Here is a 23,678-nt window from a genome sequence, read left to right as displayed (position 1 = left end):
TAGAATACGCATTAGTGCAGGACTACGTAGAAATCGATTCAAAGGGCAACAACAACCGAGATCATAATGTCGGAGGCATCCGCAGCAACAACCAAAGAGAATCGAAGGGCTGATTCCAGCGTCACCTTCTCAACGACAAGATGACTGGATGGACTTCTTGCCTCTCGGGGAATTTGTTTACAATAACACGCAGAACGCAACGACCCAATTTCTATGCATCACTTGGTTATCACCCGACTTTCAACTTTGACCTCCCGAGACTGGTAGTCCGTAGTCAATCACACCCGTGATATTGAGATGACTAAATATGACAACTGACAATTTAGTTCGGTAGAGTCCAATATGAGGGTCGCCTTCTGTTCCACGGACAATGAGCTTTCGGCGGTAAGTATTTCCATTCCGACACTGGGGCTCAATTTGGGCTCGCCATGTCTTACGCCGGACAGGATTTGAGCTAGCCGTGATTCTAACGGCTATTTATGATATATATAATTAAATCCGACAGCTGAGGCAATTAGTAAATAGCAATGAGTATCGCCGAGTATTCCCAGTAGTAGGGAAGTTCAGCTCAAACGAGTCAGTCGATTGGTCCTTTGGTGGTGCAGCTAAGCGGGGTAAAGCACTAATTGGGTAAATCTTTGGTGCGCCACAGCCGAGCCGTGCCAGTTGCGGAGTTTATGCGGTAGTGTCTGTGCCAGCGTACAATCATCGATAAAACTCTTCTCTGGCACTGAATCTATGTAGTTAACTAGTTATTGACAACAGTTGTATATGGATAAAAATACTGCCGGGACAGGTTAATACTGCGCAGGGTTAGGGATAACAGCTAACCGGTCAGGAAAAACCTTATACCGGTGCCGATCCAAATCTTGCGTAACTATCGCAGCACCGTTCATCATCATCATCACTATCATCATCAGCAGCAGCAGCTTACAGTGAGGGTTACGGTATCTACTTCCCCGTATCTATGATATGCTACTACGGTGCCGCTGCATGATGTCCTCCAATGTGTATGTAAGACCGGACAGACTCATGAGACCTCATGCATTAGCAGCTAGCACATCGCATCGGCCAGAAATTGCATTGGACGATCATCCTAATCCGCCGATAGCACGAAATATGGCGCTAGGTGCCAGGACTTTTCTGTAACCGTAGTTCGCATTAAGATATAGCTACGTTACGCACTCTACTATAGTGTATGAGCAAGGAGAGCAAATATTGATCGCGGTGACGATGAACATGGCCTCCATGCAAAACAGTTGTTAGCAGCAACTAAACCAATGTTCTAAATTGGCTGGCTGAGAAGGTGGGGAAGTGGCTGCGACGTTCGAGTCGCATTAGTGCATAATTAGATTTGACAATGAACACCGCATATATCCATTGCTTTCCAGCCACTCTCTGCTCTCTTTCCTCTCTCTATTTTATTATATGCATTCTATCCCGTCATGTATGTCGCATCTCCACAATATATTATGACAGGCAGCCCAAACGACAGCGAAGGCGAGTTGAGTGCGAATGCAAGCGCAAACTACCCCTGGCTCCTCCGCACTCACCCGCCACACGAACCTCGAAGATCACAGCCACACTTCCCCTCCTCCTCGAGCTCGACGAAATCCTACGCATCGTCTCCATATTCTGCTCCTCTCTCTCCAGCGTCCTCTATAGCTACTCCGCCGTCTTGCCCATCTCAAAATCCATCCTCGTACAAATACTACTCCTACTCTACTTCTGCACCACACAACCTCACAGCCATCCCTCGCAGCGTGACTGCATACTACCCCGCCTCCCCTCTACTCTCTCCATTGTTTTCACCTCGGTCGACCTCCTCAGCCCGCGCGCAATCATTCGACATGCCGTCTATCGAGCATGACATCTCCAGAACTCTCGTGTCCGGTACTAGACGTAAATCGTCTTCCGGCTCTTCCTCCTCCACGGACGGTCGAAATATACGGCGGCGAATCACTAGAGCGTGCGACCAGTGCAACCAACTAAGAACGAAATGCGACGGCAAGCAGCCATGTCTCCACTGCCTTGGTATGTTCGTATCTGCGACGGCCTAGTCTACTACTGCATGCTGACGAACGCAGAGTTCTCTTTACAATGCGACTATGTTCGCGAGAGGAAAAAGAGGGGAAAGGCGTCGAAACGCGAACTTGCTCAACAAGCTGTAACAGATGCTGTCGCTGCGTCCACAGGGCAAGAGTCGAATCAGAGCACGCATCAGAACCACGACCATGAGCTAATGGAGGATGTACCATCTGCGCAAAATACGCATGACCAGATTATCACATTTGACTCTCCGACCTTTGACATGACGTCGAACGGACTCTCGAGCTTTCTCGCTGGCACAGACGAATCGGCCCACCAGTTGTCAGTCAGTATGTCGCGTGTATCTCACGCGTCCCAGTCCATAGAGGCATCGGTACAGTTACAGCAGCCGCAGAGCATGCCCTTACCGTCGCCGCTACCGGCACCGGAGTGGTACCCTCAAGATCTGTCTGAATTCAGCATTTCTGGCCCCAGGACAAACACGATGCTGCAGACTACTCCATCCGGCGTACAATATCCAATTTTGAACGAAATCCTACCGCAATTACTCACGTTCATGCCACCCGCCCTCCCAAGCGATCTGTTAGAGACGTACTTCAGTCCCAACATCTACTCTCTTGCTCCTCTCCTCCGGAAGTCCTCAATACTGTCGACGGTCAGCCCTCGTCCCTGCTCAGCATCACTTCTGTACTCAATCCTGCTATCTGCGGCATACAGGTCCGACAATCCACACCTGACGTCGTCCCCATCCGCGCGGCTTGACATCATCCACAACCTGTTCGACCTCTGCCTGTCCTCTCTCCGCCCCCTCCTCCACTCCACAGAGCACGGCACACTCGACGACGTCATAACGTACGTACACCTGGGCACTGTCGCTTCCGCCTCCGAGTTCAAGGGTTCGAGTCTGCGGTGGTGGAACGCTGCTTGGGTGCTCGCACGCGAACTAAATCTCAATATCGAGCATCCCGATCTCGACGACGAGGACCGCGAGGAAATGCGCCGAACGTGGTGGCTGCTGTTTATTGTTGATCGGCATTTGGGGTTGTGTTACAATCGTCCGCTTGCAATTCTTGACGCCCACTGTATGAGATTACACTATCCGCTGACTACCGACGAAGAGTGGGCATCTGATGCCATGCTCATACCTGCCGAACTCATTCCTGACGCCGCGACAAAGCTGGGAGTGCAGTATGCCATCACCGGCACAGATATTTTCGGCTTCTTTCTCCCTCTGATGGCTATCCTCGGCGGCATCGTCGAGCTCCACCATCTCGAGCAGCACCCCGCCATGCATCTCGGCACGACCTCACGCGAAATTAGGGGTCATCTTTCGACATGTCTAGACATCTATGAACGCAGTCTGAACGCCTACGACGATCAAGGCGTCTGGCGGTTCTATGCAACCCACCTCGCTCATGTGCTCAGGATATTACTTGCAGGATACTGCGACCCGCTCGACATGCTCCTCGCATCAGAGTCGCTCCTCGCCACAAACGAGTTTATGACATGCGCGACACACGGACTCCGCGCTGCCGACGCAGTCAAACGCATCCTCGAGCTCGATCCCGAACTCATCTTCATGCCATTTTTCTTCGCGGTCTATCTCCTCCACGGCGGTTTCGTCTGGCTCATGTTCGTCGACAAGATAGAATCCTATGTCGCCGATGAAGTCCGCGACGCGTGCGAGACAGTTGTCAGGGCGCATGAGGTGTGCGTAGTCAGGCTTAATACTGAGTATCAGCGGAACTTGAGGAGGGTCATGCGCGGTGCGTTGGTGGGCATGCAAAAAGACGTTGAAGCTCCCGAACGGGAGGAGAGTAGACGACAAAGAAAGGAAACCCTTCAACTGTATCGCTGGTGTGCGGGCGGCAACGGGCTTGCTGTTTGACATGCACTGCTTTTAAATTCAAGTTGTGTTTGAATAAAACGAAGTATCAGTATCCGCAAGCAATGTTCTTGACAATATGTGTATATAAATTTAACAAGAGCAAGACAAGCAAGTAAGAAACAATGAGAACCAACGAAATTATACACAGACGACAAAGGGGGCTGGCGAGTTGGAATTGGCCTCCGCTGACTTCGATTGCTCTGTACTCGCCAGCTGGTGCGTCGGTGAAAGGGCCGGCATCATGATTGGTATCGGTCGTTTCTCAGATTCGTCTTCTCGAGAGGTAGAAGCAGATGCTTCTACTGTTTCTTATAACTATCGTCACTGTTGATCAGGCCAGCAATGACTCCCAGACGCGCGTGATCGTCAGCTGTGAATACTACCGCTTCTGTCGCCGAGGAGGTCGCGTTTCCAAGGACCATCCAGAAGAGCGTTTGAAAAGTACCCTGGTCCTGCTTTCGCGGACAGCCGCAAACCGACCCGCAGCCGCATTATCCAACTCTATTGAGAGTCAGCAAATGCTGAACTCGAACGAGAAGCGTGTAAGGTGGGGGCGCCTGCGATGATGGGACATATGTATTAGTAGACTGAGAGCTCGGCAGCTAACATCACGAGCCTTTGTGGTCAAAATGTAAATCTTCTGGTAAGTACTCTCCATGTTGATTAACAGACCATGACCAGGCCAAGAGCATGCGTCACGCACATAACGATCCGCCGCCGCCTTGTTAGAACCCACTAATCCCACTACAAATCGTGGTTCAGTATACTAACGTAGGAGCGGCTGACGATCGTCGTAGCACCATTCATGTTGCTACAACGCGCTTGGATTTATCTCTGAACCTGTGAGTCACGTTACGTTAGCCTTCTGCAGAAACCCCTACCCACGCGCATCGGACTCGACACGGAATGTTGGCCTTGTCGGGGGAAATAAAGCGGAATTCAGAGAACAGGAATAGCTGACATGTAGAATGGTATTCGCGTCATTTGCACGGGGATTGAGCGAAGTCGGCAGTACTCGGTGGTGCGCGTGCGGCAATGGGCTTGCTGTTTGACTTCGCTGATGCGATTCGATATTTTGTGTATTATGTTAGGCCCATTATTGAACTGGTGGGAAATTTCTTTGGGTTTATGAAGTAGTGAGAGAACGATCGGCTGAGTGTAGATTGCACTACGAATTCAAAGGATTCAATGACGATCGTCGATAGAAGCAAAATGTCAGTCAAAATTCAAGTCCAAATTCACACATGTATCCCATATAGTACATCATTAGCCAATTAATATACATCCTTTACGAATCCACAAACCATATCATCATCACCATCTATTACACAAATAAAACACTCGTCGCCTTTCCATGCAACAAACCACTCCTCTGTCATCGGCTCGGTAATCGCAATTTGCACATCCCAACCACCTGGCACATAATTGACGTCATTCACGACTCCGTGAACGCTCGAAAGTCCGCAAGTCAGGGCTACAGCACGCCCGACGTACCGTGTAGCGAGAACTTCGAATTGGGTCTTTGTTTTGCGGACGTGGAGGAATAATGTGCGGCTATCGCTCGCCTTTCCGTGGCAGTATCGGTTTCGAAACCTGATTTCCGTGATGCGCATCCCAATATCGATTGGAACTGCCGAGATCATGGAACTCGGCTTCACGAAATTGTAATGCAGTAGTGCGATTTCGTTGGCAAAAACACGTTGGACTTCTCGACATTCCATGGTATATAGGGCCGTCACGACGATTTCTGCTGGAGGGTCCGGGCACGCTGGCGATCGGTGCAGTGTATACTTGTGGCCCAATTTTATGGTGCCTTGCAGCCCGACTATAACGGCATTGAATGGGTTATCTTCGTTGACCAGCATCACTTGGAACAGCGTGTTATACTTCACTGTCCTGCACGCCGCATTCTTCATACGCTGTAGTATCCGGGGTACTCGTGTTGGCGTATCCTTGTAATAACTATACGACTCCAAAAAACCGTGAACTAGTGGTAACCCCTCCATGTCGAAAGACGAATACGTCATAATCGCAACATCCGTGCTATCAACCGCCATCGTGGCCATCTGGCCCTCGGACTTTTGCCTGTCGTAAACATCGTCGGGATAAATCGTCGCCGACATCACGCGGCCAGGCGACTGCTCGACAAACAGTTTAACATCCGCGACGTACGCATCGATGTCGTCAACCTCGCTTTCGTCGAGAACCAAAATGATCTTGCGATTAAGCGTTCGCGCAATTGAAAAGTATCGTCGCCAATCGGACTTATGATGTACGCGAAGCAACAAAATATCAGGTCGAAATGCCAAAACCTGGCAAATAATGTCGTCCTTGTGAATAAACTCCGACATAAACTCTCCTGTTCCAAAAAAATGAGATGTAGTGCCGCGCCGGGACGTGTACCGAACCACAGCCTGAGATGTCACACCAGGATCAAGATTGCAAATGATAGCACCGGCGTCAAAACATTTTGCTGAGATTAGGAGGGACGAGATTAGTGTTCGTGTTGGAGCTCCCTGTGTTGGTGAGTACGCGTTGAAGACGACGAAGACGCGGGTCGTTAGTGGCGACATCCTGACGCGTTCCGAGTAATGATGAGGATTACATGCGAAGTGGAGACATGTAGTTGTTCAAATAATCACTTTCAACAAGGAATTTGGATACAAGGACACTTGAGTGTTCGGTAGAACACCGGGTTGCCATCCAACAAGGAGTAGTCGAATCCGCGCCCAATCAGCACGGCGATCGGGCCATATCTATAGTATGAATCGTAAAAATACAAAATCATTCCAGATGAACAGAATGCCTGGGATTGTAGAGACCTCGAGGTGATCTGGGAATTAACCAAACCTTTATCCGCCTCGATGACCTCTGTCCCAGTGGACGCGGCGCCTAATAATACTCTTAGATCCCAACAGGAAATAATTGGTCCCTTTCATATTTTGTTACATAACAGATAGAGCAACAATTGAGGTCCTATCCTATAAGTAATGCATCGCTATAGTTTGGTTCCCCTTAACTTTTGACCAGCGAGCCGCACGTTCGACAATATCACGGGGGGCTCAGATATTATTATCCTAAAGATCCAAGGAACAACAGGTTCGACTTTACCACTTCGACCACATCTTACGCCATTCACCAATTGAAAAATGGACCCAGCACTAACAGCAACACTAACAACTCTCCTCCCGTCTCTCTCAACAATCCCACCGGATCTAACACGCCACGCGACACATCTCTTCCTCGCGTCAAAGCACTCTATCTCGCTCCCAGCACGTCAGGAGCACGCACGCGCGTACATCTGTGCACATATAGCTTGCGTGCGACTAGCACCACTATTGTCGCTTCCCGAAGCTACAAATGTTCATGTTCCGGTTACCAGAAGACAGTACGATGCCTTGTATAAGCTCTTTGAGGAGAAACTGCCTGCCATGAAGCGGCATGGTGAGGACAAGGACCGGGGTGCACTTCTGAAGAGGGATGTTGTTGATAACGTGTGCGACGCAATGCAAATTGTCGAGGCGGGACTTGCTAAAGATGGGTTGGCCTGCTTATGGGGTGAGGATGGGGAGAAAGAGGCTGCTACAGTTTTTGTGATACGAAAAGTGACTGGTGACGATAAGCGGGCTAGTCTTGAGTGGAGTGTGCTTGGAGCCGTGATATTCACTGTTAAGTTTGGCGATATCATTGACCATACATATGCGACTCCCGAACAAAACGGTGAAGAAATTGAGGCCGAGAATGGGGAACAGCATCCAAAATTACAATCTACATCCACAACATCAACACCGAGGAAGCCAAACCCGCCAAAAGCCCGACTACTGATAACGAAAGAACACGAAATCTTCAAAGCAAAATTTCTCAAATTAGCATTCGGCAGAATAACGCCGACGATTCTCGACAACGCCATCGTCGAGCTCCAAACAGCTTGTTTCGGATCATTTCGGGCTGCAAAGAAGCCATACACCGAGTTAATTCAAGCTTGGATTCTTCATCTGCGAAAAGCCTTGGATGGGAGGACCAAAAGCAGTAGTTTGCAAATGGACCGAGGAAGCCGCGTGAAGGGGATAAGCGGGATTGGTAGGATGGTGCGAGGAAGTGTGATTTATTTGACTGAGAAGAGGAGGAGGGAGTATGACGTTTGGTTGGAAGCTACAATGCAAAGACTCGATGTGCTAGAGAGGCAGGAAAAACAGAGGCGGATCGATGGTTAGAGATTGGGAAACTGACAATGTAGGGATAAATCTTTATTGCATAGATATCCACATGACTACTACTTATATCAGCTATATGTTGTATGGCTGTTCTAGATCTCAAGGGATGCCTATTTAAGAGTTGATTTGCACTAGATATATAACTCGTATACACTACATGCGTTATGTGTTATGCACCTTCTATGCAAATGATCGCTTTCTGTCATAGAACTCGATGCTACGAGTGTGAGCGAACGAGGTAAGCTTGGTTAACAAAGTGTGGGGTACAATGATACAGGGGACGAGTAAAAGAACTGTAGATCGGCAATTAAAGTTTTGATTAGGCCCTTTGTTTTTCTGTCGTTCATCAAGGGGCCAAACCTGCGTGCCTATACACGAATGCTCGAGATGGCTTTGCCTTGAATGACATGCCTAAAACAGTATTAACTGCCAATCTGAATAGAGGCGGACGTGAATAAATTCGTAATTCGTATTCGCCGCAGGAATTTTTCCGTTTATTCGTAACGAATAAAGAAATACGAATAACGAATATCATTCGTAATTCGATTCGCTCGTCGAAACGCGTCCACGTTAATAAGCCGCGGACAACTGCAGATTCGCGTCTTGTGCTGCGAGGAAGCACTCGAAGAATGCGCTATATGGCCACATTAAGTATGTGATCAAATGGCGCTGTTGTGGATCCTAGTCTGATTGATTCGCCTGTTGAATACGCTGGGAGTGACTCAAACATAGTAGCTCTTGCTAAATACATACTCGGCCCTATTATATTTACCGCCAGTGCAATCAATGAATCACATTTGGGGTTCACGTATTTGATGAATAAGATCCGTACAGAACTCTTCGATAACAGCGATCGCGCCGGAGAATCGGAAACTGCTACTGTGCAATATTATCTAAATTCATTACAATGTTTCAATAATTGCTATCCAAACACAACAAATGCGTCCGATCGTATATATATATATATCACAAAAAAAAGAAACCGCGTACATGTCCGACAGTAAATAGTAATACATCTATTCGCCGGTTGAACGAGACGACTGTGCGCATGTGCCCGCACAATATCCCAAATGAAAATCATAAATAAAAACATAAAAAATTCCGTACCATGAAAGAAAAAAAAAATCCGTAAATAGTACCGCATTCTCGTCCGTGCACAACAGAAACGCCGTTAAACCAACCCATTTTATCACCTTGCTTAATCACTTTGGCCGCTCGACTTTCGATCCTTGGGTTCGGATCAATCAAGCGACATTCGACGCCTAACCACTGGCGACATTGTCTCTGTGCTCATAATTTCGTCATGTCCGTACCTTTTCTCGTGGGCCGACCAGCTCTTCCGGGACGATTTGTAGACGTATGGTTTGAGTCCCTTTCTGAAATTGACGGTGCACACTATCGCGTTGATGATTGTTATTACGATTAAAAACAATGTTACCGTGGCTATCAGTATTAGTATTAACTCTCACAAATTGAAGAAGCAAAATAAATAAAAAGGGCTTACCGAATATAGTCAGAGATTTTCTTGCCGCGACGTATTTAAATGCTTGCGAAGGCTGATACATGCGCACAAGCTTAAACAAGAAATACGCCATGCCGGCAAAAAACAAGAAAATCATGGAGACCATGCCAATATAACTCTCGCGGCGCACGATCATAGCTGTTAGGATCAGTCCGACGATGGTGAAAGGGATAACGGCGATTGTGAGAGCAAACTCAATGTCGCGGCGGTTCAAGACAATGACAACGAACTGGATGGTGAAACCTAGGAAGAAGAAGAAATCGAACTTGAGCAGGGACATGAAGATTTGGTATGCCAAATATCTGTGTTTCATTCCCAGGTCAGCGCCGATCTGCTTGTATATGGTCCATCCAAACTCGCGGTAGAGCTGGAAGCAGATGTAACCCATTATGAACCCCGTTACGCCGATGACGCCGATGATTGCGATTAAAAACGGTTCCATGTCGCCCCATGCCGATCCACCGAGGACATAAGAGTCGCTGTTCTCGTATAACTGCATGTTGGACAGTGTGTATGTCGCTTGTTTGATTTGCTCGTACTGAACACCGGCGTACACCAGCATCGCAGTGTTGAACAAACATAGCCCGATAGCCTAGTATTGTCAGCATACGATTTTCGCGTCGTAGTATCAGTCTGGCAATTGCATCGCATACCTGGATGGTATTCTTCAACCGCAACGAATCCCACGCTAGCACCAACTGATATACCTAATCATGGAATCAGCTTCCCCATTTTCAAAAACGTCAGTCACACAACCAAACCCGACCTCTCCGAAAATAAACAGCGCAAGATACGTAGGAATAGCGACAGTATTAGAATTCTGGCGCTGTGCCGCGTCGATATTGGAATTGATGTTTGCTTCGAATTGGCCAAAGACGTAGCCCTCGAACGCGAGCACGATCGCAGCTTCTAAGAAGACCACGACCAGGAACGCGATACTCCAGAACGTGTTTGGGAAGTACATTGCTCCGTTTGTTGACGGTTACCCCGCAAAGTAGTTGTCCTAATGGTCCGCAAAATCGGACGTGATGATGAAGAGCAAAATTTGACCCTTTTTGCGACGCGACACCGCACAATGCCGAACGAAGCAGGTCCCCCGTTGTACTTTTAACTTATATAAAATCGTACCGAAATTCCGAACTTTTTTCGTCCTGTGATTCAACTCGTTAAGGGACTCCGTACAAGATATTCTTGCCGAACAAAAAAAAATGTGAGGAAGACGGGAAGAAGAAGCCGTTAGTGTAGAACAACTGCGTACCTGCTTCCCAATCCTCCCCCCCCTCACCAAAGCTGCATTTTTCCACTCTCGCCTATCAAATCTGTTACTATCGTATTTCCCACACAATTTACTATGAAAGGTACGAGGTCCCTTCATTGAAGAGCTCAAACTCTAATTATATTGCAAGCGCTGGGTCGAGGCGGCTGAGCACGCGCGTCCGACTAGTCCAAAACAGGAACTCGTAGTCATTTTTGGTGTACTCAATTATCGGGCGGTTTGTGGTAAATTTTTCTAGACGCTAGTGTAATAATATATGTATAATTAGTTTTGAATAGTAACTGGCTAGAGTAGGATCTTTTAGTATTAATATATACAGCCAAAGCTTGTATTATTTGTTCGGGTTGGTTTCCTTTTCTCCCTTACACTTTTGACATCTGGCAGTTCGAGCCCCGAGGCTCGGTACGAACACCTTACTCGGCGTTCACTTAGTTCATCGGTTAACTAATCTGTGTGTTGGCTGGTAAATGTTCGTCAGCCAGCTCAGCACCACACCAACGCTTTTAGACCGCATGCGTCTTTGAAATGTCAACAAATAATGGTATACTAGTATATAAAAGACAAGGTGTTGGGGAGGGATTGATTGCAGACGTGTGCTGTGCCTACTTAAAGTCGATGATTGATTTGCTCAATAGATAACTTAACTCTTAATGCACATTTCAGAAAATAACCATCAGAGAATAATAGTTCAATTAACACCATACACTACATAACCTCCATATAAATCTGACATGACATGACATCCGATATAATACCCCCTATAATACCTGTATACATCATATACCTCCATGATTTTAAGTAGGGCACAACACATTAATAATTAATAAGCAACGTAATAAACAAAGAACCCAATAAACCCAAATACCACCTGACACTGGAGAGATCGAAATAGAATCAAATTATATATATAGATATATAGATATAGATATAAATAGTAGCCTGTATATACGCCCATTGATAATCAAACCAGCTGCCTTAAGGAATGAAAAAGAGAGAAGATCCATAGCGCCGCACCATCCATCCTATGTCCATGTCCTGCCATATATTGAATGAACCATAAAAAGAAAACAACTTAAGAAAGTAGTCCACTAATATCCATAACATTTCTCACATCGCCGCCCTTCTTATTCTCGACAGATGTAGACGGCGGCGCGCCAAACATCCTTAGTCTCGGGCTCGCCGAGTCGCTCAACGTCCGAATCATGGCGTCCTCCGGGGACGCGCTTCCGTCACTCAACGCCGGCGTGTCCCGGTCGTCTTTGCGCTGCGACCGCTCCGCAGACTCGCGCTCCTCGGCTACCCGTGCAAAGCTCAGAAGTCCACCCACGTCGGACACCCCGGGCACGGTCCGCGGCTGTCGCTCCACCGCCTTCTCGTATAAGACCATATCATTATACATCCCGACTCGCTCTTCGGGAGCTTCATGAGAGTATCCGACGACATTTAATTCCTGCTTGCCGTCCCACCACCAAAGCACACCGCCGCATTCAAACTCGCGCCCCTCCTCGTCGTCAAAATCGTCCTCCGTGTCCTGAGCGGACGCGTAACTGCCTACCCTCTCAGCATCATACGCGCCGATCGCGCCGTCACTGCGGCTGCGCGCCGGCAGCCGAGAAAGTGAGACGCCGGCAGAGAGTAACTGGAGTGATTTTGTAGCCTGCAGTGCGTCAAGGAACTCGGAACGCGAGGAAACCAGCGATGAATGTTGCAGAAAGTCCAGCTTCAGCGGCACGCTTGCTTGGCCTGGCGAAGACAACGATAATGACCTCTCGGGAGCCGGGCGCATTTGCACGAGCGGCTGATATGCAACTGGAGAACGCACCATAGCAGGCGCAGATGAAAGAGTGTATGCCATTGGCATTGGTGCCGCCGGCGCCGAGGGGGAGGACGACGGCAACGGTGTCGGGAGACCATTTGGCGCGAACACGCTAGGCGGCGACATTGGCCATTTTTGTTCATCTGTCGGCTTGCTGTTTCGTCGCTTCCGCGGCTGCTCCTCGCCCTCGTGAACAATTCGCTTTCGGCGGCGACGCGTAGAGTCAGTAACGGTTAGCTGAAGCTGGCCGAACCCAGGCTCGTCGGGCTTCAGACAAGACTCAGGAAAGTCGGGACCGAACAGCGGGATCAGAGCGAATCGAATATGATAGCAGGTCCGCGACGCGAGAGTGCGAGCAATAGTAAATGGCAACCATGTGCCCTGGATCTTGAGAAAGCCGCCTCGCACGCGTCTGATCACCGGCTCGAGATCAGGCGAGTTGTCGACCAGTTTGACAATGTCGGCCTGCAAAGTTTGTTAACGAGCAAAGATCACACACATAGAGAAGACAAATTGGCTCACCTTAGTATTGCCAATGGCCTTCCATAAACCTGTGAGATGGACGTATCCAGAATAATAATCCCACATGATCCACTGGGCGTTGACCATGTACTCGAACACTAATATTTAGTTAGTTTAAGGCATCGGCAATTAGCCAAGCGCGATGAAACCCCGCTTGGGGCCGCATGGGCGCCAAAGAAGGTTTAGCGTCACCGGAGAGCCTGCCTATCGCGGACTAGCGCAAGGGTTAGGGTGCATGAGGCCTTGTTGACTCTGTGGCTCGACGCCCATCCGAGGCGTCGCTCCCTGCGCCGGCGCCGGGGCGTAGAAAAGGCTGCGGTTATGTAATCGGGATGCAACGTACCTGTGAGGAAATGTCGCTCATCGACAGAAGTTGCGTAGCGCTTGCGGACGATGGTGAATGGCCCAGGCGGGATCTGGGAGGCGTGCTCGGGCGGCAGCATAGTGGTTGGGTCAAAAGCGTTCGCGGGGAAGTTGACGACATGCTGAGACTCGTCCAGCTGGGAGGCCGCAGAGGTGCGCCTGGGCTTTGGCTTAAAAGTTGCAGACGTAGACGAAGCGGGAATTGATGATGGATCAGGGTTGTTGGAGTGGGTCTGAATCGCGATCGGGAGTGGGGAGTGGTGGAGGATGGATTCCTTTGGGAGCGCTGATTGTTGGGACTTTGCGGCAAGTTTTGTGGATTTGCGTACAAGAGTGGCAACGGCCGGATTCTGGTACTTTGGCCGCGCGATGCCATTGATTGTAGCAATAGATGGTAGATGGATGGCCGAGGTCGATGAAGCCGAGGCGGCGGAAGACGCAGGGACGGGGGCGAGGCCTCTGACCAATTCCGGGACAGTGACCGGGATTGCCGCACCGGGACGGGCCATGGACACGAGAGCAGCAGAGACGTCTGCCGAGTGGTGTTCGTCGAGGGCCATGATTTGGAGGAGATGAGATGCGATGCTATGCGATGCGATGAGATGAGTGAATAGGATCCTGTCTAGCTAACTCGAGATCGTCGGATCAGATCGAGAGCTAGTAAGTGTACGGGGTTGGGATCAAACTCTGTATAATCACAAGCTGACGTAGAAGAGGAGTGAAAAAGGATCGATCGCTGCACAGAGTTGAATCTTGTGAACGTGCTGAAGTAAAAGGAGGGAAAAGGAAGAAAGGAAAGGAAGTAAGGGAAGGATGAGGCCCTCGGGAGTAGGAATTGGGGGGGGGGGGGAACCAAGGTGAGGAAAACGACGAGGCGTCAGTCAGGCAGGCGTCGGGCGTTGCGGACGGACTTCTGGAGGGGGGGGAAAGGCCGAGCGCGTGCGTTTTGCTGGCTGGGAGAAGAGCATTGAAGCAGCCGGCAGCGTGGCAGCGACAACCCGAGGGGGCAGGGGGAAACCTGTGCAGATTTATTTTATATTATATTATATTATTACTATTATAATTTATTATAATTTATTTGTAATATTTTATTTTATTTATTATTATTATTATTATTATTATATTCTTTACTATATTTATTATTGTTGTGGCTGCAAATAAATAGTTAGACAATTCCTCGAAACCCGGCTGCACTGACGCACGCGTTTAGTCACTTGGCACCGCCGCGTGATGGGTCTTACTTAAGTTCAGACTCGGCACGCGGGCAAGCCCAATTTCTTCGACGTCGGCGTTAGTCCATTCTTCGAGATAGAAAAAAAGGGGGGAAGTTGGTGGTGTTGGGAAAATGGTGGGCGATTCCCACCGAGAAGGTGTGAGACTGGAAGTGGGGAAAATGATCGTATGAACAAAGCACCGAGGAAGTATTAGGGAAGCTAAGCCAGACAAAGTAAGCCGGCAACATGTCGACAGGGACAACCCATCGAACAAAACTGTCTCGTATAAGATGATCGATGAAAAAAATCACCACAAAAAGAATCATCATAACCTATCCCTTGCTTCTCGCAGCCACACTTTATGACTTTGTCAGTACTTCTCCCCCGGGGGGGTTTCCAGTTCTCGTCATATGACGCTCCTTTCCGTACTTATCATTCAACTACTTTGTTCTTCTTACCGCATATGGACGCAAGAGCCACGAGACACGCTTGCTCTCACACTTCAATTAGCCTCTGCTCGTTATATCATATATACTAGCTCCCGACACTATCACTGTTTGAGCATCTAGGATCGCTAATATTTAACTGTGCGAACCTTAAGTCTACTACACATGCGATCACTGCAGTCATATCCTTGTACTTCATTTCACAATATCAGGTAATACATATAAAACAATGAAATTTTGCAAAAACGGTGTAGCATAATCTCATATACTGGCTATATATAGTGCAACGTGCACCCCGTCACGGCGTTTCCTCTTTAGTCAATTGGGAAGATTCGGTATAATCATGATTAATTGTCTAATTCGTCAATTTACAAATCCCTTAACTTTTTTTTTGCCCGGGTACACTTGCCGAGATGCTTGACTAAGCGCCATGGGCACGTGCTGGTGACGCCATATAGAAAACCACATCGGATAAGGGTTAATGTCAAAAATTAACACATCCATCCAATTCTAGTAGTAGGATAATCTATAGCACTTTTGCATCTAAAAATCGAGCTATGTCTCGATGGAGATAATTACTAGATGGAGGATCCAGGAATTTTAGATAAACTTACATTCCTCATTGAAGACGTCGGCGACGGCTTTTGTACATTCCAGCCAGTCTGTCCCATATTTACCACTCTTGATGGCAGCGATCGTCACGGCACGTGCCCAACCGGCGAGGTATCCGCGTGTCTACGTCTACCGGTGACTCAAGGGGTCTCCATATCATCAACATTCCATGGTGACTCAGCAGAAAAGCCCTACAAACTGATATGGATGAGGACGGTGAATCTCCAATTTCAAGTATTTCAGGCCTAAACGCAGTTTATCTGCTATACCGAGCGAAGGAAAGCCAATAACCTGGCTAAGCCGATATTAACCACACAATATACGTGATAGCCTTATCAGTTTGGAGGAAACAACTAACGAAGCCGCCAGCTCCGGTCACTTTTAAATATACCGCTAAATACCCTCCAGGTATCTGCGTGAAATCCAGTCTAATGGAGACTGCATGTCTTCTGTGGTCCTCTGCAGGCCAAGTACTGGCATCATAAAAACGCTGTGTCCCGATAGGGCCATGGTCCAATGCTATATCGACCACTGCTTATACTCGGTGATATATGTTGTAGATATGCTCTGAATTCTATTCAAGAAATCGTACAATATCCCATATTAGATGGTATGGCACGCATATAGGCCATACCCAATTGATCAAGGTCAGCAAAACAAAACGCTAAACGACAGAATATAAATCCTACCCAAACTCCCCATTACAACTGACAATGAACCTATGCGAACGGGTCATCAAAAAAAGGACGACGAAAATCGTTTGATAAGTACACTGCATAGGAATCCATGAATCTACGCGCTAACTCCCTTGAATCAAACGGCAATCCCTGGGCATCGCGGTCACCGTTGCCTGAAATTCGGCCGCTTGCGTCCTTATCGCGGAACTGGGTCCATAACTTTCGAAGACGTGCCTCATATTCAGTGACCAGTATCTCAACCCGTACCGCAACAGATTCCAAACCCTGGGATCTTAACGTGTCAACTGCACCTTTTACAATCTCACTTCCCCCAACCTCACGAACTCCATCCGCCTTACGCAGGGGCGATGGTACTATCTTCGTCATAGCATCGCGATCACCACCGTAATATCGCTCCCAAGCAGAAATAATCGGATATTCTCGAACCAATCCCATCGCTGCGCGACACGTCGCACGATTCTGAAATTGGTATGACACAACATCCCAGCCGAGTACCAGCCCAAGATTCAGACCGGCGAAGAAACCCAGAAAGCCTGCCGTTGATTTGCCGAGGAGTTTTAAAAATATGCCAGAGTAATTAAATGCTTTAAATTTAAATTAGTTCTTACTTACTTTTCAGATTCACAACAATCAGTGCATCAACATGACTTACTTGACGCAGCACAATTCCAAGAAATTGCACCGCCCGCAATAAAGCATCCAATATTAACATGCTGCAAAGCGGTTTGCAGATCGCGTCGATCCTTGCTCGAAAGTCGTGCATCGACGAGTAGGAAACGTTGCAATGAACTTGCGTGCGTGTCATATTTATCTGCCTGCGTAGCTGGTTGGCGGAAACGGTAGCGAGCGCCAGAGCAGTAGCCCGGCTTCTTTGTGTCGGGTTTTTGAAACAAGCTGTCGGTCATATTGACAGTATTAATAAAATATATACTATTCGATCCTTGTCAGAATTTGGCTTGCATATTAGATACGGCGATCCCTTAGGATAAAGCGGATGCTCATTGCGGCGCGTGATATATGAGAGCAGCAATTGGGAGTTCATCGGTTGGGAGTAACTTTGTGTGGAGGAAGTTGGGTAAGGTTTATTGCATAACTCTAATTATAGAGGGGATCCTGAACTTGGGTTGGGTTGCAATATAGTCCATTTTTCGCTGTTAATGCCAACCACACGTCTAATATAAATAATAGTAATTGTCTGGCGGTGCAAATGCTGCCGTATGTCACTGACTTGCGACAACTGACATTCAGTTGCGGCCATACCAAGAAGAAAACACAGTTCCCCGTCCGATCAACACCAGTTAAACTTCTTTGGGCCTACTTAGTACTGCGGTGGGAGACCACGCTGGAATCGTAGGTGCTGCAATTATTTTTTTTAATTTTGTTTATCTTTTATTTGTACTTTTGAGGGGGTTGACGTTCCGTTGCGACGTTACGTGTTGGATGGAGGTTTTCTTGACTAAAAATTTATATTCATAGCAAGAGGACATTCATATTTACCCGGTGTAAACTGCTCCCTCAGCGAACAAAAGTTTTCGAGTTGCGCTACGTTGTTAAGTTTGAAGCGGTGGCTCAATGGTAGAGCTTTCGACTCCAGTAAAGTTTAGAATTGGTGTTTATCGAAGGGTTGCAGGTTCAATTCCTGTCCGTTTCAAATTTTTTTTTTTTTTTTTCAGGTTTGGCTTTAAATATTTTCTAAAAGCCGATGTAGCAGAGAATGGACGTATTTTGGATAGCACTTGATGCACTTTGATTTGTTACCATTCTGCCGATTTGTGTGCTGTTGATAATGCCCGTTGGAGTTGTGGGCTGCGGCTTCGATAGTCTAATTGAGCGTTGTTGTTTAATACATAAAGCTTGTCACCTCGACGCCGACCGTCGAGTTAACTTTTACCATCAACTTCGCTGCCCAGCATCAGTATTAACAACTAACGTGTAGCAAAATCGACCTGTCAATAGATCATAATTTTTTGCATAATGGTGCGATATTTTCTAATTAATATATATAACCTGCAACATTGCATCGAGCTGACGTCATAGGCATCCCCACTATACACATTTCCTCAGCCTACAATCAAATCCATGCGAGACCTCCGCTTCGGTTCAGCACGAGCAAAAACTCTACAAGCCAAGATATACGAGATCTCGAAAACTGACATGTCGATACAGGAGCAGCAACCGCCGGAGCTATATACTAGTCTTGGAGATCTCAGCGATGCTTTACCCGGGAATACGCCGCGGTTTATCGTGCTGAGTTATCCGCTGATTACGAAGGACGGGAGGCAGAAGACCCCGTATGTACTGGTATACTTTTTGCCTGTTACGGCTACGCAGCAGGCGAAGATGTTGTATGCCGGGGCGGTGGAGATTGTTCGTGCGCAGGCAGATGTTAATAAGTAAGTCTGTTCGGTCTGTGTGGTTGTCAATAGCTGATGTGTGTAGATTGATTGAAATTACCGACGAGGAGGAAATACTGGAGATTGAGGATTTGATAAATGAATAGTGCGTTTTGACCACTTTAATATCGGAGTTTGGGTTTATGTTGTAATATTTGTGTTATATGGGGAAGATCGTATGATTGTCTTCTAAACTACACTCTCGCATAATTAGATAGATAATAAACAACAGCTTTTTTTGGGTCTGCGTCATAATAGTACTGTGGGTGAACGGGGGTTTGGCTCTATACTTTACTTTACTAACCGCTTGGACAGTAGATGCCAATACCCTAACCCACTGAGCTTTTTTAAATCATGGGAAGTGGAAATAATTATAATCTGCGACAATGTCATTCAGGAAGCGCAATACTCCGATCCCTTCAAATTGGACGCCGCCGACGTCGTCACCGAGACTGTCAGCACAGACTAAGGCTCCGGAATGTCCACAGCAATCTAAATTCTTGCGCCCGTCGACGCTATTACCAACGTATCTTGCGCACTCAACGGGAACTGCTTCATTGGACAAGTTATTGATGCATGGGGGCCAACCGCTCGGGACGTCGCTTTTGGTAATCGAAGATGCTGCTACGGATTTTGCATCTGTGATTGCACGGTGCTATGCGTCGCAGGGTGTGGCCAATTCAGATGTCGTCGTCGCGGTTGGAGCTGGTGCAAGGTGGGGTGTCGAGCTCCCTGCGACGGTGGAGTGGAACAAGGCTGATAGAACGGCTAGAACGGCTAGTTCTCAGCAGTCTGATCGAGGAAGAGAGGCCAATGATTTGAAGATAGCGTGGCGGTATAGGAATGCAGTCTCGTCGGTTGCACATTCTCAAGATTCAGAAGATGCATCATATTGCCGGACCTGGAATATCACAACACGATTGCTACCTCCCCCAGTACTGCAGTACATTGAACCTACGAGCTATTCATCTATCATTTCACAGCTGAGTAATATTGTTGCATCATCAAATCCTCAGAAAATAATTCGTGTTGTGTTGCCCAACTTTTTGAGCCCGACGGCCTATAACCCCGCGACTTCTTTCGCGCCATCGGAGTTACTGAAATTCCTCATGTCTTTACGTGCGCTACTACGTGCTTATCAGTCGCAATTGTCAGTGCTAATCACGATTTCCAGTGGCTTATTTGACGAACCAGGAAGCGGGAACAGTGTGCTGCTTCCATGGATCGAAAATGTGGTGGATGGAGTGATAAAGATCATTCCTACTCCTCCGCCAGGTACTGGTGATGGGGATAATGCGAACAAATATCAAGGTTTTATTGACGTTCTAAAAGTTCCAATAGTTAGTGAGCGTGGTGGCATGTTCGTACGGAAAATGGACTACGCGTTCAAAGTCGGTAGAAGCGGGCTCAAGATAGAAAAGTGGGGTATTCCGGTTATAATAGATGAAAAGGCAGACGAGAATAAAAAGGACGAATTGGAGTTTTAGTATTTTGATTAAGTGAAAATAATTCAATAATATTTACAGGCCGTATACTAGTCAGTAAATCGACACAAAATATATAGGTAATATTTACAAGGTTAGTCGTACTTTGACCGCGAATACCGTCGCTCGCTGGTAATAAAATCATCCGGCTGATCTTCGCCCCGTCTCTCCATGTCGACTTTTTTGTCAAATTCCTCCTGCGATTCAACACGCTCGTTACTGTAAAATTCCGCATCTAAATCGCGACGAGAATTTCTGTATCTCGAGGGCTCGTTGTCACTTGACAGCGCATCTTCCGTCGGGACCTGTGACTGCACCGGAATTCCCCAAGACGACGGCGGAACAGGTTCGGGTCGCGCGGCAGGCGGGACTTCCTCCGGTGCCGCATCGAGACCTTCATTCTGTTCATCCTCCAGTTTCTCGTCGCTGATGTCCCGCTTGTTACCGATCTGTCCAAGCTGATAATCTCTCCACCAAGTCTGAAGAATCGGCTTTGGCTTGCCGTTGGCATAGTAATTGATCCAGAGGCCCAGAGTCGGGCGAAAGTTGACTAAACGGATAATTGCCCGGCAATTTGGACGTGCTTCAAAGTCACGCAACGTGCGTCTGTATGCAACAGCGTATCCGACCTATACGTTCATCGTCAGCATTAGACGAACAGATCCGCAATCCAAAGATGTTACCTCGTTCCCAACATCAGCACCGACAATAGCTCCAAGAGCAGTCATAGACATTCTAGTGGCAGGAAACCACCGTTTCATAGCAATAGCCGCTACACCCAGCATCAGCAAACATCGTTAATAGTCCCGCGGCCCAATATACACACTTACTCACGACGGCAGTGCCTATACCGCCAACAAAACTGCCGAAAACTCGGTAAACCCATTCTTGGTTCAATTCACTGACAATATCACGTCGGTCCTTTTTGGTAAGCTGCGCATCCGTGTACCAAAATAAATCTGAATATTCCCGAGTAGTTAGCACGGCTTTGTTAGGATCAAAGTTGATCTTGGTCACAGGCTCAGGATGCGTTCGACGCGGCGGAACGTCGAAAATAGACGCCATCGCTTGTCCAACGGATTAGTATCGTTGAGGAAAGAAAAAATTTGGCTGCCAAGATAGAGCGGTGGTGAGGAACGGAATGTGCAACGGCGATGGAATTGGCATATTCCGAAATTGTAGACACATATTCATGCGCAGAGATGAGGGTTGCTAACTACGCCATTTCCTAGCCGATCGCGCTCGGCACAGCCACATCAAATCAAAAGATCTGATCTAGCCTCCAATCTATGATATCTATGTGTTGAATCTCAATCTTATTCACATGCTGAAAATTTTCATTAGATCCACAGTATCACATTAAACAAGTATAATTGCAAATGAATACGAGCACTATGATATGGCACCAAAATGGTAGAAATATACACATTGCATCCGAATGGTATCAACCAAATAATAGGTACAACCGGTTCCATCAACGGCCAATACATAGGCAAAGTATACAGCAAGGTTACATTGATAGAGTTAGGTACATTGGAAAGAAAATCGCAAGAAAATATGAGCTAGTAAATTACCAGACCCGTCTCAATCAAACATTCCGACGCCGTCCAACTATTCTGGATAAGCAAGATCAAGGGAGAGAGAACGACATGAAGCTACCCAAAGAGACAAAGCACAGATTTACCAAACTATTACCGCATAACAAACGACCTAAAGGATTACACAGCATCCGCTACTACTGCTTTTCCGCTCTGCTGATTGTCCATTGTACTGGCCATGGGCAGTACCATTTCCACCTTTGGGACCAGCATTGGGGCCGCCCACCACCTGATCACGATTATATCGTCGGATCTCTCGAACAAGGTTGTAGAACGCCTCGTCAACGTTAACCCGTTGCTTGGCGGAGGTCTCAATAAAACTGCATTGGAAGAAGCTCGCTAATCTCTTGCCCTCTGTAAAAGGAATATGAGTTAGAACTGTTAGGCAAATTGCACTACATCTTAGGAAAAAGCGTACCTTGTTGTGAGACTTGCCGTTCTGTTTCCAAATCGCACTTGTTGCCGACCACAATGATGGGGAAATAATCTTTATCCTTGACCCGTAGGATCTGCTGTTGAAACGTCCGTATTTCTTCGAAAGATGATCGTGATGTTATTGAATACACCAAGAGAAAGCCCTGACCTGCCCTCATGTACTGTTCTCTCATAGCAGAGTATTCTTCCTGTCCAGCTGTATCGAGAACGTCAAGGAGAGCGACCTCGTTATCGATAACACATTGCTTGCGATAAGAGTCTGTAAAAATACTGTTAGATGTTTTCCCAGACACTGTGGATATATACGCAATACTAGCCTTCAATTGTAGGATCATACTCATCGACGAAATGGCTCTGGATGAGCTGGATAGTGAGTGCGGACTTTCCCACGCCACCACCTCCAACGACCACTAGTTTATATTCTTGCAAGAACTGTGACTAAAGCCACTGCAGGTTAGTACTTTTAATCATATCAAGACGGTGTACATGACTGGCTCAGACGACTTCTTATAAAGCAGCTCTTGGCCAGGATTAGGCAAAGCCAAACTAACTAATAATTCAAGTCAAGAGTTAAAGATGGGTACAGACCTTCGACATTTGTGCAAGCCTCCTGGAACGGGCGCCTAAATGTAGTTAGTGATTATAAAATTGTAAAGAGCAGAAGAAAGGGGGAATGCAGACAGACCTTAGGTGGTAGCTCAAAGCTAGCAGAGATACGATCAAAAAAAAATAGATCTAAAAGTGAAATGGTTTGAAGACGTTAACGGTGACGAATCAGGTTGGTAGAGTCTGTGAACAGAGCAGATTGTCTACACGGAGCAAAAAGACTATTGTCGAGCGATGGCAGTACAGGTCAAAAATCGCGGAACACAATTGAAGATCTACTTCGGATTTGAGGCCTGGGCTAGGTCAATGACAGACAGGCCGGGTAAGTCTTCCGGTTTTGGGAACGAATTAAATTCTAGCGAATGACCTTGAGACGGGGCTTGTTTCTTGCCCCTCCACGGCCATCAATAGCGTATGTGCACCTTTTATAATCGCATTTAAAGAAACGTGCTTTTTTGGGGCATTTTCGCAGTGTCTTGTATCTGTCCGCTGTTAAGTGATTTGTGGAAAGATGATGCGGCTGATGGTTGCACAGACGTAGT

General features: G+C 47.4%; 10 protein-coding genes and 1 non-coding gene across 11 annotated transcripts; 5 read left to right on the top strand and 6 right to left on the bottom strand.

Moving 5' to 3' along the window:
* The first annotated feature begins 1,418 nt into the window (after positions 1–1,418).
* V1513DRAFT_448853 (fungal-specific transcription factor domain-containing protein) lies at positions 1,419–4,095 on the top strand. Its single transcript, XM_066898585.1, has 2 exons — positions 1,419–2,034; positions 2,088–4,095. Exons 1-2 carry the CDS (start codon positions 1,446–1,448, stop codon positions 3,935–3,937), a joined length of 2,439 nt encoding a protein of 812 aa, XP_066752256.1. The 5' UTR covers positions 1,419–1,445; the 3' UTR covers positions 3,938–4,095.
* A 1,056-nt stretch (positions 4,096–5,151) lies between these two features.
* V1513DRAFT_448850 (uncharacterized protein) lies at positions 5,152–6,969 on the bottom strand. The gene has a single exon (XM_066898584.1). The coding sequence runs from the start codon at positions 6,508–6,510 to the stop codon at positions 5,212–5,214; it is 1,299 nt and encodes a 432-aa protein (XP_066752255.1). The 5' UTR covers positions 6,511–6,969; the 3' UTR covers positions 5,152–5,211.
* V1513DRAFT_448849 (uncharacterized protein) lies at positions 6,850–8,481 on the top strand. Its single transcript, XM_066898583.1, has one exon. The coding sequence runs from the start codon at positions 7,087–7,089 to the stop codon at positions 8,149–8,151; it is 1,065 nt and encodes a 354-aa protein (XP_066752254.1). The 5' UTR covers positions 6,850–7,086; the 3' UTR covers positions 8,152–8,481.
* A 910-nt stretch (positions 8,482–9,391) lies between these two features.
* On the bottom strand, positions 9,392–10,637 carry V1513DRAFT_382385 (uncharacterized protein; the record flags this gene model as incomplete). Its single annotated transcript, XM_066895107.1, has 4 exons — positions 9,392–9,594; positions 9,656–10,265; positions 10,327–10,380; positions 10,440–10,637. The coding sequence occupies 4 exons, from the start codon at positions 10,635–10,637 to the stop codon at positions 9,392–9,394; spliced, it is 1,065 nt and encodes a 354-aa protein (XP_066752253.1).
* Positions 10,638–11,575: 938 nt separating this feature from the next.
* Positions 11,576–14,487, bottom strand: V1513DRAFT_448842 (uncharacterized protein). The gene is made up of 3 exons (XM_066898582.1): positions 13,631–14,487; positions 13,288–13,385; positions 11,576–13,230 (listed from the first exon to the last, which is right to left on the bottom strand). Exons 1-3 carry the CDS (start codon positions 14,208–14,210, stop codon positions 12,022–12,024), a joined length of 1,887 nt encoding a protein of 628 aa, XP_066752252.1. The 5' UTR covers positions 14,211–14,487; the 3' UTR covers positions 11,576–12,021.
* A 1,984-nt stretch (positions 14,488–16,471) lies between these two features.
* On the bottom strand, positions 16,472–17,638 carry V1513DRAFT_465601 (uncharacterized protein). The gene is made up of 2 exons (XM_066900045.1): positions 17,273–17,638; positions 16,472–17,204 (listed from the first exon to the last, which is right to left on the bottom strand). The coding sequence occupies exons 1-2, from the start codon at positions 17,523–17,525 to the stop codon at positions 16,642–16,644; spliced, it is 816 nt and encodes a 271-aa protein (XP_066752251.1). The 5' UTR covers positions 17,526–17,638; the 3' UTR covers positions 16,472–16,641.
* A 540-nt stretch (positions 17,639–18,178) lies between these two features.
* Positions 18,179–18,271, top strand: V1513DRAFT_t72. Its single transcript has one exon. It is a non-coding gene; the product is annotated as a tRNA-Trp (tRNA).
* Positions 18,272–18,273: 2 nt separating this feature from the next.
* Positions 18,274–19,265, top strand: V1513DRAFT_486027 (uncharacterized protein). Its single transcript, XM_066900490.1, has 3 exons — positions 18,274–18,597; positions 18,658–19,013; positions 19,060–19,265. The coding sequence occupies exons 1-3, from the start codon at positions 18,595–18,597 to the stop codon at positions 19,118–19,120; spliced, it is 420 nt and encodes a 139-aa protein (XP_066752250.1). The 5' UTR covers positions 18,274–18,594; the 3' UTR covers positions 19,121–19,265.
* Positions 19,266–19,399: 134 nt separating this feature from the next.
* V1513DRAFT_448832 (Elongator complex protein 4) lies at positions 19,400–20,565 on the top strand (the record flags this gene model as incomplete). Its single annotated transcript, XM_066898581.1, has 1 exon — positions 19,400–20,565. One exon carries the CDS (start codon positions 19,400–19,402, stop codon positions 20,498–20,500), a length of 1,101 nt encoding a protein of 366 aa, XP_066752249.1. The 3' UTR covers positions 20,501–20,565.
* On the bottom strand, positions 20,492–21,810 carry V1513DRAFT_448831 (uncharacterized protein). Its single transcript, XM_066898580.1, has 3 exons — positions 21,328–21,810; positions 21,181–21,269; positions 20,492–21,126 (listed from the first exon to the last, which is right to left on the bottom strand). Exons 1-3 carry the CDS (start codon positions 21,560–21,562, stop codon positions 20,593–20,595), a joined length of 858 nt encoding a protein of 285 aa, XP_066752248.1. The 5' UTR covers positions 21,563–21,810; the 3' UTR covers positions 20,492–20,592.
* Positions 21,798–23,423, bottom strand: V1513DRAFT_448827 (ras family-domain-containing protein). The gene is made up of 5 exons (XM_066898579.1): positions 23,216–23,423; positions 23,119–23,153; positions 22,848–22,968; positions 22,514–22,789; positions 21,798–22,449 (listed from the first exon to the last, which is right to left on the bottom strand). The coding sequence occupies exons 2-5, from the start codon at positions 23,125–23,127 to the stop codon at positions 22,208–22,210; spliced, it is 648 nt and encodes a 215-aa protein (XP_066752247.1). The 5' UTR covers positions 23,128–23,153; positions 23,216–23,423; the 3' UTR covers positions 21,798–22,207.
* Between the last annotated feature and the right edge of the window lie 255 nt (positions 23,424–23,678).

This window comes from Lipomyces chichibuensis (assembly GCF_038497645.1).
Source record: "Lipomyces chichibuensis strain CBS 12929 unplaced genomic scaffold V1513scaffold_28, whole genome shotgun sequence".
In the NCBI taxonomy this organism is placed as follows: domain Eukaryota; kingdom Fungi; phylum Ascomycota; class Lipomycetes; order Lipomycetales; family Lipomycetaceae; genus Lipomyces; species Lipomyces chichibuensis.
Note: the sequence above shows the minus strand (reverse complement) of the source record. Positions and strands in the feature narration are given on the sequence as shown.